The sequence below is a fragment of the Callorhinchus milii genome, unplaced genomic scaffold (genome assembly GCF_018977255.1).
Source record: "Callorhinchus milii isolate IMCB2004 unplaced genomic scaffold, IMCB_Cmil_1.0 Scaffold4, whole genome shotgun sequence".
NCBI lineage: Eukaryota > Metazoa > Chordata > Chondrichthyes > Chimaeriformes > Callorhinchidae > Callorhinchus > Callorhinchus milii.
The window spans coordinates 19,134,867-19,149,810 of record NW_024704745.1 but is presented as its reverse complement, the minus strand read 5'-3'; the positions used below and the strand labels follow the sequence as shown (position 1 = coordinate 19,149,810).

Here is a 14,944-nt window from a genome sequence, read left to right as displayed (position 1 = left end):
GTTGAGGCAGACCTTGAAGGAGGCGAGGGAAGGGGTGAGACAAAAGGACTCCAGGGTGAAGTTCCAGTGGGTGGGAGCAGATACACTGAAAGCCTGATTTCCGATGGTGGAGTGGGGCGGAGGATGTTAAGCTGAGTGGCGGAAATGACCGGGTTTGTAGGTCACAGAGATAGGGTGGGGCACCCTACCTTTTTATTTATAACTATAATCTTAATTTATAACGAGGTCAAAATCTGACTTTTTTTTAAATCACCATTTTTTTAAACAGCAGTAATAAACATTTTCCTTTTCAATTTATTGCTACTGCTTTATTTTCCTCAGTCTAACTGTCTAGTGGATCATGATTTTCATTGCAACCTGGTGATCATTATTGTATAATAATAATCCTTGCAATTTGATAGATCGCCCTATCACGTTATCGAGAAGTCTCAAAGCGCTTCACAGGGTATACTGTAAAGTGTAGTGACTGTGTATTTTGTGGACGAAACGAAATGAGTACAGCAAATGGTAACAATTAATTTCACAATTACATTGAAATCCTAAAATTTGATACTATCCCAGCAAGTAAAATAATCCTTTTTACATTTTATTGCTTGATATAAAATATATATTTTTAATCGATTGTACCTTGCATCACTGAGATATCTCGGAGTGCTTCACAGGATTTACTGCAAAGTGTAGGGACTGTTTTTGTAGGTGAATACTGCTAGCTATACCTGAAATATCTTGCGCACTTCCTGTTGTTAATTTCAATGTCTTTTTGAAGAAGCCCTGACAATTTATGACAGGAACGAGTATTTCAGTACTTCAAACAACCTTTTCATAAACCGAATAAATTCACGATTAAAAATATGTATTCTTTAGCACCAATGTAAAGGAAATATATTTCATTTGCTCGGATAACTTTTGAAGCTATGTAGGACAACATAAGGGTGCTCTTAATAACTGCAAAGTGCATTCAGATAAAATTCATGGATAGCTTTTACAGGCCAAGAAATGCTACTTTAACTATAAGAAGTCTTGAAGGCATTACATTTAAACAAAGAAACAATATTTTCAAATTTCCAGAAGTGGCCCCAGCCCACAGTCTGCCTACTCTGCACTATGCTCTGGGAATATGAAAGAAACAAATGAAAAGCAAACATTTTATTAATGCATAAATACCACGATGCATATCGTTTTAGATTCAGTGGAATAATTCCTTTAATCACGTTAATAATATCCCTCCTTTTAAAAAAAGGCATTTTGTTTCATAATATTGAATTAGGACTTGACATAATTGCATATTTTTGTGAGGTTGAATATGTGTTCAACCAGACATTGGCCGATATTACCTTTTATATTGTACCAAGTAGAATGTAATACATTTTGCTAAAAAAAGGATAATGTGATTTTGCACTATACAGTACTATAGATTTATGTATTTTATGAAACAATTGTGCGATTAGGACTAATTTAATATATAATGTTTCTGATGCGTTCAGCACACATAAGGCTTGTCTTCCTGACGTGCAAGACGCTATATAAATGTAATTTTGTTGTTGTTATAATATGTGTACAGTTTTAGTGAGTCCTGTATGTGTGTACATTACTTGTAGCTGGTAATATTTGCTGCTGGAATCTGACTGACTTAAACAGAGTCCACAGTAAACTGTGCTTTAGAGCAGAAAACCATGGCAGGCTCAGCAAATCCACTTAAACTAAGAGACAGCATTGGTTTTTGATTGCCATTCAGTACAAATGTGATCATTGTCCATTTCATCAAGTGGCTGGGCAGGAGCGTATTACAATATTCACCGTTAAAACTTTTGTAGAGACCTTTATTTGATTCCAGCTTAGTCATAAAGTACAAATTTGAATTTGATTTGTGTATCCACCAGATGTTAGCCATGGATTTTTAAAGTGTATTCATGCTTTATTTTTGTAAAATCAGTTAACATTTAGAAAAACAAAATATCATGCTTTAACTGTATTCCTAGAGTTTTAGTTAATACCTAAAGTCATAGCTTTTGATTTTTCAAGAACACATTTATGGCTACATGTATCTGATTAGATTGTAAGCACACTATTTTGTCTATTAAGACGTTTTACAATTGCTGTACAAATGCAGCACAAAGGTCGATGTGGTGATTATATAGTCTGTGGACAGCGGGCTATGTTAGATTGAATTAATATACAGACCTTTCATTTTAGTCAGGGATGATCTGGTTTGTTTGCTGCAGAAAAATATGGATTTTGTTTAATAATAAAAAAAAGTTATTCAGTGTTCATTCAGTGTTTTCATTTATGATGTGAAGTGTAAGATTGGAAATTAATGTATTTTCAGTTTAAAAATTGAAACATATAAATATTTCAGCTTTGAAACCACATTCACAGAACTGATACTCAGCATATAAATATTTTTAAGATCTGTTATCTTAGTCTCAGCTTCTTACTTATTCCCCACAAAATATCCAGTCAATCCACTTAACAGTATATCCTGTGAAGTGGATTGACTGGATATATCGCCTTATCACATCATCTTGATGTGATAAGGTACTTTATCAAATGCAAGGATTATTATTATTTTAAGAAACAGTATCTTAACTTTCCATGTGAACAAACTGATATTAGAGTGCAAAACAAATGGCAATTCATGCAAATATATATCTGTTGTAAACGTTCCAATGAAGAGGTTAAGTTAACAGTTAAAACCTAATTCTTCATGCCTGAAACAAAATAGAATATGGAGCAGCAATCTGGACAAAAAGCTTTCTCGGGCTTTTCTCTCAATTCACAATCACTCATAATCAGATTGGGTTGATATGATTGAAAATGTATGTGCTTCTATTAAATAGATGAACAATATCCCAGTTAATATTTTTCTCCAGTGGATTAAAAGAGACAACGTAGTAAACAACACAAGATTACATTTGTATAGCGCCTTTCACGTGAGGAGGACGTCCCAAGGCGCTGGACAGCATACAGCATCTCAGACCCGAGCTGGGGTCGGGGGGGAGAAGAGAGGTGAGGGGCCAACGGCATGGTCGAAGAGGGTCTTGAGGCGGGACTTGAAGGAGGCTAAGAAGGGCCCGAGGTGGAGTGACTGGGGGATGGAATTTCAGAGGTTGGAGCAGAGTGGCTGAAGGCTCTCCCGCCAATGGTGGGGCGGATGGGTCGGGGGACGTGGAGCAGGCCGGAGCCAGCTGAGCGGAGGAAACGGGTGGGTTGGTAGGGGGTTAGGAGGTCGTAGAGGTAGGGTGAGGCGAGGCCATGGAGGGCTTTGTAGGTTAGGACCAGGATCCTGAACTGGATCTTTGAAGGATAGAAAGCCAATGGAGTCGGGTGAGAGTGGGGAGATGGGGTCACGGAGTTTGGTGTGGGAGAGGACACGGGCTGCAGAGTTCTGGATTATCTGCAGCCTGTGGAGGGAGGAGTTGGGAAGGCCGACAAGCAGGGCGTTTGGATAGTCGAGCCTGGAGGCGATGAAGACATGAACAAAAGTTTTTCAGCAGCCTGAGGGGTGAGATAGTAGCGGAGTCGGGCGATGTTACGGAGGTGAGGGAAGGCAGAGCGGGTCATGGCTTCGATGTGGGGAAGAAAAGACAGTTGAGGGTTGAACAAGACACCTGGGTTCCTGAATGGCTTGGTGAGTTGAAGTGTGCAACTATGGAGGTTGATGCTGCCAGAGGTTGAGGTGCTGAGGCGCTGGCACAAGCCAATCAGGAAAAATGAAGATAAAAGATAAAAGTAAAGATAAAGATAAAAATAGATACAACACTGACCTTCACAATGCCATCCTGACCCTTATTTGCTGAGCTTGATTGTTATGCCATTGAGCACCGGGGATGACTTTGTTGTACAACTTGAAGTTATCGATTCTGTAATAGTCAGTGGCACAGCCTACAAAAGCAGCTATGAAAGACAGTTCTATAAATTGGTGATCCGGGTTTTGCCACCATTATACAGAATTTTTTTTAAGCCACAAATGGCTGTTGAAATGGAGTCATAACAGGGATCAAGTTACCGTACTTAATGAAAAATATCAAAGGATATAGTATAATTAATAGAGTACAGGGTTCTTTTGTTACCTCCAGGTTTGATTTCAACACACTTCCCATCTCAACAAGCTACAGATCATCCAGAGTTCCACAGCCCTCACTCTCTCCCACACCATGTCCATGAGCCCATCAGTGACCCCCCCCCCCACACACACACACAAGTCCAGTGGTGCCTTATTCTCCCAACAGATTTACTTGGAAGATCCTTATTGTAACTTTCAAACGCCTCAATGGCCTTGCACCATCCAACCTCTGATCTCCTGCAGTTCTACACCCTCTGCCAACTCAGCCCTGCTTCATGTCCCCCAACCCCTCTGCCATCCATTACCAGCCAAACTGTCAGCCACCTTGCCCCAACTCTCCCTAATTAGATTTTTCTTTCAAATCCAGTCTAGAAACCTTTTGCACTGCACCTTCTACCCTCTCATCTACAACCCTGCTCAGGGTCCCACCCAGTACTTTTTAAGAGACATTTTCCTACATGGAAGACTATATTATAAAGTGTAAGTTGTGAACCAGCACAGATATGATGGGCTGTTCATCAATATTCTAAATATTGATTCTTCTGCATTCTTCCACATATTGAGTTCCCCAAATCAGCCTCATCACTGCAAAGGAATGATAACCAAATCTGTGTTCTCTTCTACAAGTGAGAATACCACCAGACTTGTGTGGTGTAAATTCTAGTAGATAATTCTGAGTGGCAGTGAATGGAGTTGCAATCTTAGTTCAGTTGGCATCTGGTCCAAGATAGGAGGAAAGTGAAAATAAAATAAACCTTCACACTTAATTCTCCTTTTCCACGTAATAAGATTTTTATTCAGTTTTCCACATCTAAAACTAAATATCCCACAACAGTTATGAATGTCTCAGTAAATAAAATAAAATGCTGTATTTCAAATTGTAGATTGAAAAGGCACATTTTTGAACCAGGTTTTGTACTAAAATCCATTTCCTGTTCAAGAACTATATGAAGTGGTTGATGATCTTTGCAGGCATTGTTGCAATTCTAAAGCCGCCAGTTGTAAGCTGACAGGTTTATTTGGTCAGTGTCCACAGCTGAAGTTTTTTCGGTGATGTGTAGCAATCAATATCTGGATGTCTGAAGAACAGCCAATGTGTTGAAGTGGAAAAAAACATTTAGTTTTAAACAGATCAGTTAATATTTTACAAGAACTCACCTCCCCGAGATCTCCTTACATCCAAAACGGCTTGGGAAACTCTGATTCAAGTTACATGTTACTTGTATTTATGTTCAGGCTGTTTATTGTGTTTTACTAAAGTCAATGGATACATTTACCCCCTCTCAAGACATCTATAAATATACACACACAGTGAGCTGCACTCAAATAGTAGTTTCCAAAGAGTGTGTTTTCAACAAATATAATCAAGGGAAGTCTAGACCAGAAAGCAGGTGCCACCATCATCAAATAGGTAGAAAAGATTAAGCAAATGATAGGAGCCATATTAGCCAGACTTATCTTACAGACTTCACAGACATCATGGTGTGGTGAGATCTGAAAAGGAGAGAATATTGAAAAGCTCCTGTTCCAGAGAAATTTGCAGTTGTCAGAAAATTCAAGAATGAAAGACTGGAAAACAGACCAAACTAATTTATTTCTTGCTAAAATGCTGTTTTATGTACAGTGCTTTGACCATGGTTCATAATATCAGAGCTGCAATGGAGACTGTGTAGTCAAAACTAAGAACAGGACTGTTCATAAACACTGATGTGAGATTATGGTATTTAAATTACAATTACACTCAAGTTTATAGAACTACAAAATGTTATAAAACCATTATGCATAAAGCACCTTTCCTCCATAAGCAGAAGTTATTACCTATGCAAAAAATATTTTACTAAAAAGGATTTACCTTGTATAAAAAGGTAGCAAGAAACAAAATAAAAATCTATATTCTCACAGACCATATACTTACGTAAAATAGTCTTTTTCCATTAACATATTCATTATGAAATACATTCAAACTGTTACTGGCTAGAAAATATTACATTCTTGTCCCTGATTTAGTTTTCCTTTCTTCACAGGCACAGATAGTAAAAGCTTACTATCAGTATGTTAAGTCTCACAGTGTATAAAACATGGCTGGTTGACCTCACATAATAAGTCAACCCATTAAAAAAAATGAAACTGAGGGTAAGAACACTATAAATGTACAAACAATAAAGATTTTCAGAATAACCTGCCAAAAGATTGTGCTGGTTTAATTTGTAATTACTGCATAACAGTGTAAACTACTGCCCGACACTTTTTAAGGGGGACAGTATTAGCCTGGTTGATCATATGACAAAAATCATATGGTACAAGATTGTTTGCTCCACTGGAGCATAAGAAGAGCCAGGTAGAAAATAGTCACAAGGTTTGCTGCTGAGTTAAGAATACCTGTTCACTCAAAAATCCTTCTAGTAATCTAGAAGCTTTGCATAAACATCTTTGTACTATAAAATCCTGATACAGATATCCTTTGGATTTAGCCATTTTGGTACCAGGAAACTAAAAGCAGTTATGTGTTAATGGAAGTCGGCATTGGGAATCTATTCCGCTACTCCATTTTACCATCAGAAAAATCAACAGAAAGACGTGCAACCTACATGTCTAACAGCAGACTTGATCACGTCAAAAGAATTACAAATATAGTACATCGTGCATAAAAAGCACAAATGCAGAGTTTTTAGCGTTGCTGCACCCTGGTAGCTTGAAATGTAGACGCAACTTTGAAAATTACTTAAAACACCTTTGATACCAAGTGAAATAACGGCCCATTTCGAACTCTACATTGTAGGGTGAAACTGTACACTCACTTGGTGTAAAGGCATATTAAAACCATGAAACAGCCACTCCTTCAAGTGAAATAATTTAGCTGCTTTCAAAACCAAACTTTCCATCAGACTGATGAAAGAATTCTTCTCATCTTCCGTTAGTATTTTCCTTGCTTCAGTCTTTCAATGTGATAACAAAGCTTCAAAGCTGGACCCAACTTCAGCCCCATGTATTTCATGATCATGTCACTTCTCAGTAAAAGTAAAGCTTTTCCGTCAATTTCCTGCAAAATAACACAAATATATGTTCAGGATCAAAGAACATGGTATATGATAATAATAATCCTTGCAATTGGCATAGCACCTTTCATGTCAGGAGAATGTCCCAAAGCACTTCACAGGATACATTGTGATTGTGTAGTGATTGTGTATTTTGTGGATGGACACAGTAGCTAATTTTGCACAAAACAATGTCCCACAATTGCTATGGAGTGAATTTTATCTGGAGATTTGTTGGTCAAGACATTGGGAGAAACTCTCTTCTCTTTTCAAGCAATGTCCTCGGATTATTAACATCTACCTGGACACTCAGGTGGGACCTCGGTTACAATAATCCTTGCATTTCATATAGCGCCTTATCACGCCTTCGCGATGTCTCAAAGGGCTTCACAGAATATACTGTAAAGTGAATTTACTGTATATTTTGTGAGCGAAACACGGCAGCCAATTACACGCAGTAGTGTCCCAGAGGTTTGTGGAGTAAGCAAACTTGCCCAAGGTTTCGCCCTGCCTGGGAATGGAACCCAGGTCATCTCACTTATGAGGTAAGAGCTCTAACCACTAAGCTACAGGACTTGGTTTAATGTCTCATCAGAAGAATGTGTCCCTCTCTGTGTCTCTGAGTGTGTCTCTGTCTGTAAGTGTGTCGCTTTCTCTCTCTCTTAGAATGTGTCGCTATGTGTCTGTCTCCGAGTGTGTGCATATCTGTGAGTGTGTGTGTGTGCGTGTCTGTCTCTGGGATTCTGACTGTCTGCACTTTTCTATTGGTCCAGATTATGTCAAAAATCACATGGTATTAGATTTCCTCCACTGTAGCACAGGAAGATCCAGGTAGAAAAGTCACAATGTTTGTTGCCGAGTTAAACACATCTGTTCACTCAAATATCCTTCTTGTAATACTAAAACTTTGTATAAACATGTAGCATACCAAGTTACAGTATGTGCAAAACATTCTCCAATACTTACATGCTTTCTGAACAGGTCTGCATGTGGTGCCAAAGCCTGGGGATCTGCTTCTCTAACAAATTTCATGACCTCTTCAATAGACCAAGTAGAAGGGTCCTTGCTATTAGATCTCGAGGACTCCCTCTCTGCTGAGTGAAGATCAGGCCCAGTAGTAGAACTTGCAGCTAACAACAGGAAAGTGTAACACACGAGTCAGAATCTTGCCATTTATTTCATTGATCCAACATTTTATTTTGTTTCAATTTTTAATCTGTAAATTGTCGATAGCCTGAACTGAACAGAATAAAAATTAGGAGTTGTTAATCACTTGCCAGTATCTTTAACTGCAGAAAATAGAAATGTATGCATAATTTGTAGTTGAGTGAATTTGCCTCAATTTGTTTAAACCAATTGGTGTTTTTCCAAAACATTCAAATTTGTACAATTCTACATTTAGATTCTACGCTGTGGCTCGCCTTTGAGCAACTAGTCTAACATTTTTCTCCATATATTGTATGAAAACCAAGGAGATCAAGATTGTAGTATTTTGAATATTTAATTTTCTACTCAAACTCTGTAAAATACTCAGGTTTCAAGTCATTATTTCACCATAAAATGCAGCAGCCCAGAAATAGGCCACTGGACCAATCAAGTACATGCTGATGTTTTCGCCACACGATTCATCTAACCTAACCCCAATCTGTCCTGGACTCTTTTTTATTGCCCCTCAAAAGGTTGCCATCCTCAGCTCTTTTAGAACCATAGAAATTTGCAGCACAGAAGAAGGCTTCGTCTCTGTGCTGGCTCTTTTGAGAGCAATCATTTCATTCCAATTAACCTTCCCTTTCACTAAATAGTTTGCTCCTTTTTAGGTATGTATCTAGCTCTAATTTTACATTGTTTTCTGTGGTCATGTTTAAAAGACCCATCTAAAGCTTGTTTAAAGGCAATCCAAATATTGTTTCATTGCCTATCTACCACCAAATCAAATGGACGCACATGAATTTGAGGATCATTTTGCAAGATCCACTGTTACTTTATTCATAGGTTCATAGAATGTACAATTCAGAAACGACTATTCAGTGTGGTGGGTTAATCCTCCACACAAGGGCCCATCCTAGATCCTATCCCTAGTCTCATATTCGGTCCCTTTCTACATCTGCCTGAAATGTATAAGTGACTTGATAAGCAGAAAGGGGATGTTTTGATCTTATGGAAAACAAGTGAATTAGCTTGATCTTTTCCCCTCTCAGCAATGCCTGATGACTACAAATGGCTTCAGACCTTCCTCCCTATTCCAAGCAGTATCTGAGGAATCTGGACCTGCCTGGTTCTTTGATATCGTGATGAGTTAAAAAACAGAAAAAGTCTTCCTTGCCAGCCAAGTTCCCCTTAATTTTGTATGTGTGCTCCTTATGGAAGAAACCAAGTGAGTCCATCTATCAAAAGGTAATTTATGGTATGTAGTTAAGACACGTTACACCATCTAGTCACTTACCTTCTATTCGTCTCTGCATGCGATTTCTGTTATCGTAATAACTGTTATTTCCTGTTGAATTTGAAGTCAGCCTTCGTAGGGAAGGGGCAGAGTTTGAGGTAGGGCCCGATGGTTGAACAGAACTTCTGAAACTAAATGGAGTATTTCCTGAGTTACGATATTCACTAGAATTCCGTTGGGAAGGACTAGGTGGTTTAACAGAATTCAGTGTAGAATCTAAGGACTCTGAATATTTGTGTTCCTTTGGTGTAACATTCTCTTCTGCGGGCAATGTTTCTGCTGAAGGTATAATAAATAGAATCAATCAGATTCTGAAAAACAACTAGTGCTCAATTAATACATATTAAAACATATTTCCTCACTTATCGATTAATGTTACTAAGAATTTCTAACATGCAATGTACAGAGTTGCACACCTGAGTAACCCAGGTGGTCACATAAATTCATCTCATGCAGGTTATTTCAGAGTTCAAAGGAAAATCAAACAACTGTTCTGGAGTTAATGAGTCTGAACCCTGATTCTGATGACAAACACTTGAACCCTGACCTTCAAGATGCACATTTCATTTTTAATGAAGCGTTTACACGTCAGGCTTAAAAACAATATTTATATTGGTGTAGAAAGTAGTTTGAGATCTCGCATTTTGATGAAAGATTCAGGACATAATGCACTGTTCAGGAAACAGTGATGTTCAAGACTTGGGTGTCCTAAGATGGAGGAAGGACTTCAGGTTATGGATAGCATAATTCTTCATTCTGCAGGTGACTGCCAACTTTTGTTTGCAAGAACTCCTGAGTTGCTGAACTCAGTAAGATTTTTTTCTACCTGTCATCCAAATTCCAACTGAATATCATACATCTTCAAAGCTTGTTGAATACTTTTACACATTCATTTTGAAACAGTTAGTATTCCTAGTTCAGAATATTTTGCTTTTGTAGATCAGTTTCCAGCTACATGTTATTTAATTATTTTATCTGTTTAAACTCATTTTGGTACAATTGCCTAAAGACTGCTTCAGAACCTTATACTCCAGGCTTCTGATAAAGACTGAATATGCAGTTTGCAAAACTCATTGTGTACAGTATTAAGTTCAAGGATCGTGTTGTTAGATCTGGTTAAAGACATGCTGCTAAAATAGACCCATGTTAATCGAAAAAGCCAGTTCTAGATCTTAAAAAGTATAGTCTGTTTGTGTGAATTGTGTGCATTCCTTCAGATAGTTTCTTTCAAATTGTAAAGGGGGGGGAAAACAGAAACAAGAAACAAAATGAAAGGTCATGAAAGAAAAATTTCCACAATGTTTTATTTGGTTAGTCATGTATCTAACACACTTAGAAAACCATCAACATGCTTAAGAGTCTTCAACCCAATGTACAGTGCAGTCCTGTTAGGGTCAATAAAATCCCAACAGACTTTATAACACGGCACGACTGCCAGTCAACGGTTCTGAAATTCACCGTGTGTGCATGTAGAAATTTCCATGTGTCGGCCAGGCCCCTGAGCAAAAAGATAGTCAGCATCCAAGTCATCAAGTCACCAATGCCGTAACTTTGTGGCTGGAGTGAAGTCCCAGAGGTTGATCATATTTAAGCACCTCTGCTGCAGCTTAGATTTTTTTGGGTATGTAAATGTCAGGATCCATATGCCAACCAGGCTATCAACTCCAAAGTAACATGTTATAACTCGGTTCTACTCCACTGAGAGTTCTACATATGTATGGCTTCTTTGAGTCTATTAGAACTAAATCAGCTAAGCACAGGCAAACATCCTGCTGGTTGTCCAGTTGAAACCAACCTACCCATTAGGGCCTTGTCTTGTAATAATAAACTTTGCATTTGATATAGCTCCTTATCACGTCTTTGAGATGTCTCAAAGGGCTTCACAGAATATACTGTAAAGTGAATTGACTATATATTTTTTTGTGAGCGAAACACAGAAGCCATTTACCCACAGCAGTATCCACAAATTGTTGTAGGTTGAGTGACCAAATTATTATTATTATTACTACTATGTAAGGTTATTGGGAGCTGAGTATGAAGAATTCCTGCTCCTACAGTCTCGTCTGCCCTGCCAAATCACATTAACAAGTCATGTTAGCCGGTCGACTCAACTCCAATCCTCCTTTGCAGGCATGTCACTTTGGAGCCAATTCAGCTTACCTCTTCCATACGGTCCAAAAAGGATAGACCTTTAATGCATCTTATTTTCTGGACATTTCCCGCATATTTCAAGGGGAGTAGCTCCTGGTCAATACTCTTAACCATGTACTTTACCTGCTGCCTCAAATCTGCATTGAATGGCACTAGATTATTTTGGCAACATTATAAATGGATGTCTCCCACTGCGCAAAAACATCTTATGCATCTTGTGGGCTAATGAATAATTTTTTGAACTGCAAATTTGAAACCATAAGCCCTGATTAAGAACTAGGGCCGACTCTCAACAGTACGATTCATTGATGAAGGGACTACTTGATGTTTGCCCCTTCTGGATGTGCACAAACGTGCTTTTAAAAATACTGCGTGGTGTCTGAAAATGAAACCCTGTGTTACATCTATAGCTTGCTATACTTCTAGTCATAGTATCTTATCCCAGTAAGAATATGTAATCTCCAATTTTAATAAACGACTCCATCTAAACACATGGTTCAGTGATGAAACCAAGGGACATTTCCCTTCAGAAATATATGAAAGGGAAATACACTTGATGGAGAAAAGAACAGGGTAGATATGCATGAACTGAATATGGTTTCATGTGTACTGGGATTTTCTACACCCATGGGCCCAAAAACTGTTGTCTCAAATGACTGAAGTTCTATTATGCCACCAACACCCTTATTTCACCAGTATATCTAGACATCATGTGCTCTACTGCATGGAGATTAAAATATAAGAGGTGCTTCCAATCTCAATGCTTCTCCAGTTTGACTCTTACTCATCTTTTTGAACAGTCTTTAGCGCTGATCATTCTGGAATGAATATGTTTTAAATAGTACTCTCTTTGTAGGCAATATAGTGGCCATTTTGCACAAAGTAATAAGATGAATGACGAATTAATCCAGAAGACTGTTAGCCAGGACACAAGGAGAAACTTCCTGCTCTTAAATATTTCTCTTTCTCCCTCATATCCGCGCCACAACTGGCACCGCCTTCCATCACCTCCGGAATGTCGCCAGACTACGGCACTACCTCACCCCTTACGCTGCTGAAACTCTGGTCCACGCCTTTATCACATCATGGCTGGACTATGGGAACTCTCTCCTCGCCGGCCTTCCCGGCACCTCCCTCCACAAGCTGCAGGTCATTCAGAATTCTGCACCTCGTGTACTGTCCCGCACCAGGCTTCGGGACCACATCACTCCCACCCTCGCTCGCCTCCACTGGCTCCCCATCCCCAGAGGATCGATTTCAAGATCCTCATCCTCACCTACAAGGCCATTCACGGCCTTGCTCCCTCCTACCTCTCCAACCTACTATCCCCCTACCTACCTGCCCGTACCCTCCGTTCCTCTGGCTCCACATCCCCCGCCCCAACCGCCCTACCATCGATGGCCGGGCCTTCAGCCTCTCAGCCCCGAGGCTCTGGAACTCTATCCCCCAGTGCCTTCGCCTTGCTTCCTCCCTTTCCTCTTTCAAGGCCGGTCTCAAGACCTTTCTCTTTGACCGAGCCTTCAGCTCCCCTCTCGACTCTCTTCCCCCTCCTCGCTCCCTCCCTTCCCTCCCCTCACCCTGACCATTTCCCCCTTGCTCGGGTCCTGACCCAACTGTACAGCGCCTTGGGACGTCCTCCTGACGTGAAAGGCGCTCTATAAATGGAATCTTGTTGTTGTTGTTAAATAATGATGTGGGATCTTGAACATCCACCTGAGAAGAGGCAGACAAAACCTCAGTTTAACATCTCATCCTAAAGACACATTGGAGGGTCAACATTGCAGCAATGGAATGTCAGCCTAGATTACTGACCTCGAGTCCTGATGTGGAGTTTGAATTCATATATGCAAATGGTTGAAATGTCACTTAACTTTTTTTTGTATACAGGGACAGCACACTCGAGCGAACAGATTGCCCAAAAAAAGAACAATACAGGCTTGGTGGGGTTGGGGAGCAGTTTTTACTATGCACAAGCATACAATATTATATGCAACCGAAGAAATCATGTGCAATTTGAGAAACACCTAGGTGTAATGCGGTTCCAATATTTATAGTAATGGACACTCATATTCTTGATTGGAATGTTAAGCCACGACTCAATTCATGGTAAACAGAGACCACCTGAAAATTAGATTTTCTCCTAGACCTGTAAATATTGAATTGAACAAATACAAGTTGAGGGCTGATCAAATACAACAAAGCAGAATAATTTCCATGTATATTCTATCCCATCATCTCAAATTTAACATGCTCATCAATTATTAATGAGCAATCTTGACATCAGTCACCATAGAAGCAGTTTATACATTGTAACAGGATGAAATTGAACATTTCACCACATAAATTCTAGATAATTAGATTTTCTTTTCTGTTGCAGATGTTGCTGTGCAGTCTTCCACTCATTCATTTTAGAGAAAAAGACGACTTTGGAATGGCATATGGCCTTTCCCTTATAATAGCTACTGTACATCACTGGTGCATCACTTGACTGTGCCTATGGTCACCTCTCCCTTTCCCCGGCTCTGAGTTGTGCTCCGCCACTGTCAAGCGCTCTAGTACACTTCCCTGCATGAGGGGCACTATATAAATGCAAGTTGCTTTTGTTGGTGCTAATTGTGCTGCAATGGTTTTCGACTGACTTCAAACCTACCCTTCCACCAGTCCCTGTTTAACATGTGTAAGACACCAAAATATTCAGGAAAACAAGCAAGTGCATATTAGTATTGTTACATCAGTAAAATAGAACAGACATTTTGAAAGAAATGTCCTTTGTGCCAAGTCATTCCATTGCATTTGCTTCGCTAAAATGAATGAAATCAAGACTTCAGTTATATTCAGCAGAAAAGGAGGGGGACAGGAAAGAGACAAGAGGAAATTATGACTTATTATGACTCCCGACGTGAAAGGCGCTCTATAAATGCAATCTTGTTGTTGTTGTTATCTAGAAGTATACTTTTTTTTGTACTTACCATGACACTAAAGTTTCCATTTAAGCTTTATGCAACTTATGTTCAATGATTAAAGGGTCATAAATGGTGTGTCAACTTTAGCAGGCTGTACAGTACCTTCTAAAGGATGAGGCTCTGTTCTTGGAAGTTTTGGTGAGAGGGGAGCGGTGTATGGTGGAGAGTCCTGAGAAAATCGTTTTGATCCCCTGTTTAATGTGGCTGGATCCGTTGCTTCTTCTTTGGCTAATAGAAAAGTTTAGAGTGTTTAAACACAATTGCATTACAGCCACCTTGTCCTCTATTA

At 39.3% G+C, this 14,944-nt stretch overlaps 1 protein-coding gene across 4 annotated transcripts in view; it reads right to left on the bottom strand.

Annotated features, from left to right (window-relative positions):
- Window positions 1-5,638: 5,638 nt before the first annotated feature.
- scml2 (Scm polycomb group protein like 2) overlaps window positions 5,639-14,944 on the bottom strand; it is a 56,243-nt gene continuing 46,937 nt past the window's right edge. For 3 of the 4 annotated variants that reach the window (XM_042334249.1, XM_042334251.1, XM_042334252.1), the window contains 4 exons: window positions 14,758-14,883; window positions 9,542-9,820; window positions 8,065-8,228; window positions 5,639-7,103 (listed from right to left, as the gene is read on the bottom strand). In XM_042334249.1, the coding sequence (XP_042190183.1) occupies window positions 6,978-7,103; window positions 8,065-8,228; window positions 9,542-9,820; window positions 14,758-14,883 (695 nt within the window). In that variant the 3' untranslated portion in view covers window positions 5,639-6,977. The remainder of the gene's footprint in view (window positions 7,104-8,064; window positions 8,229-9,541; window positions 9,821-14,757; window positions 14,884-14,944) is intronic. The other variant, XM_042334250.1, reaches the window with a different exon arrangement.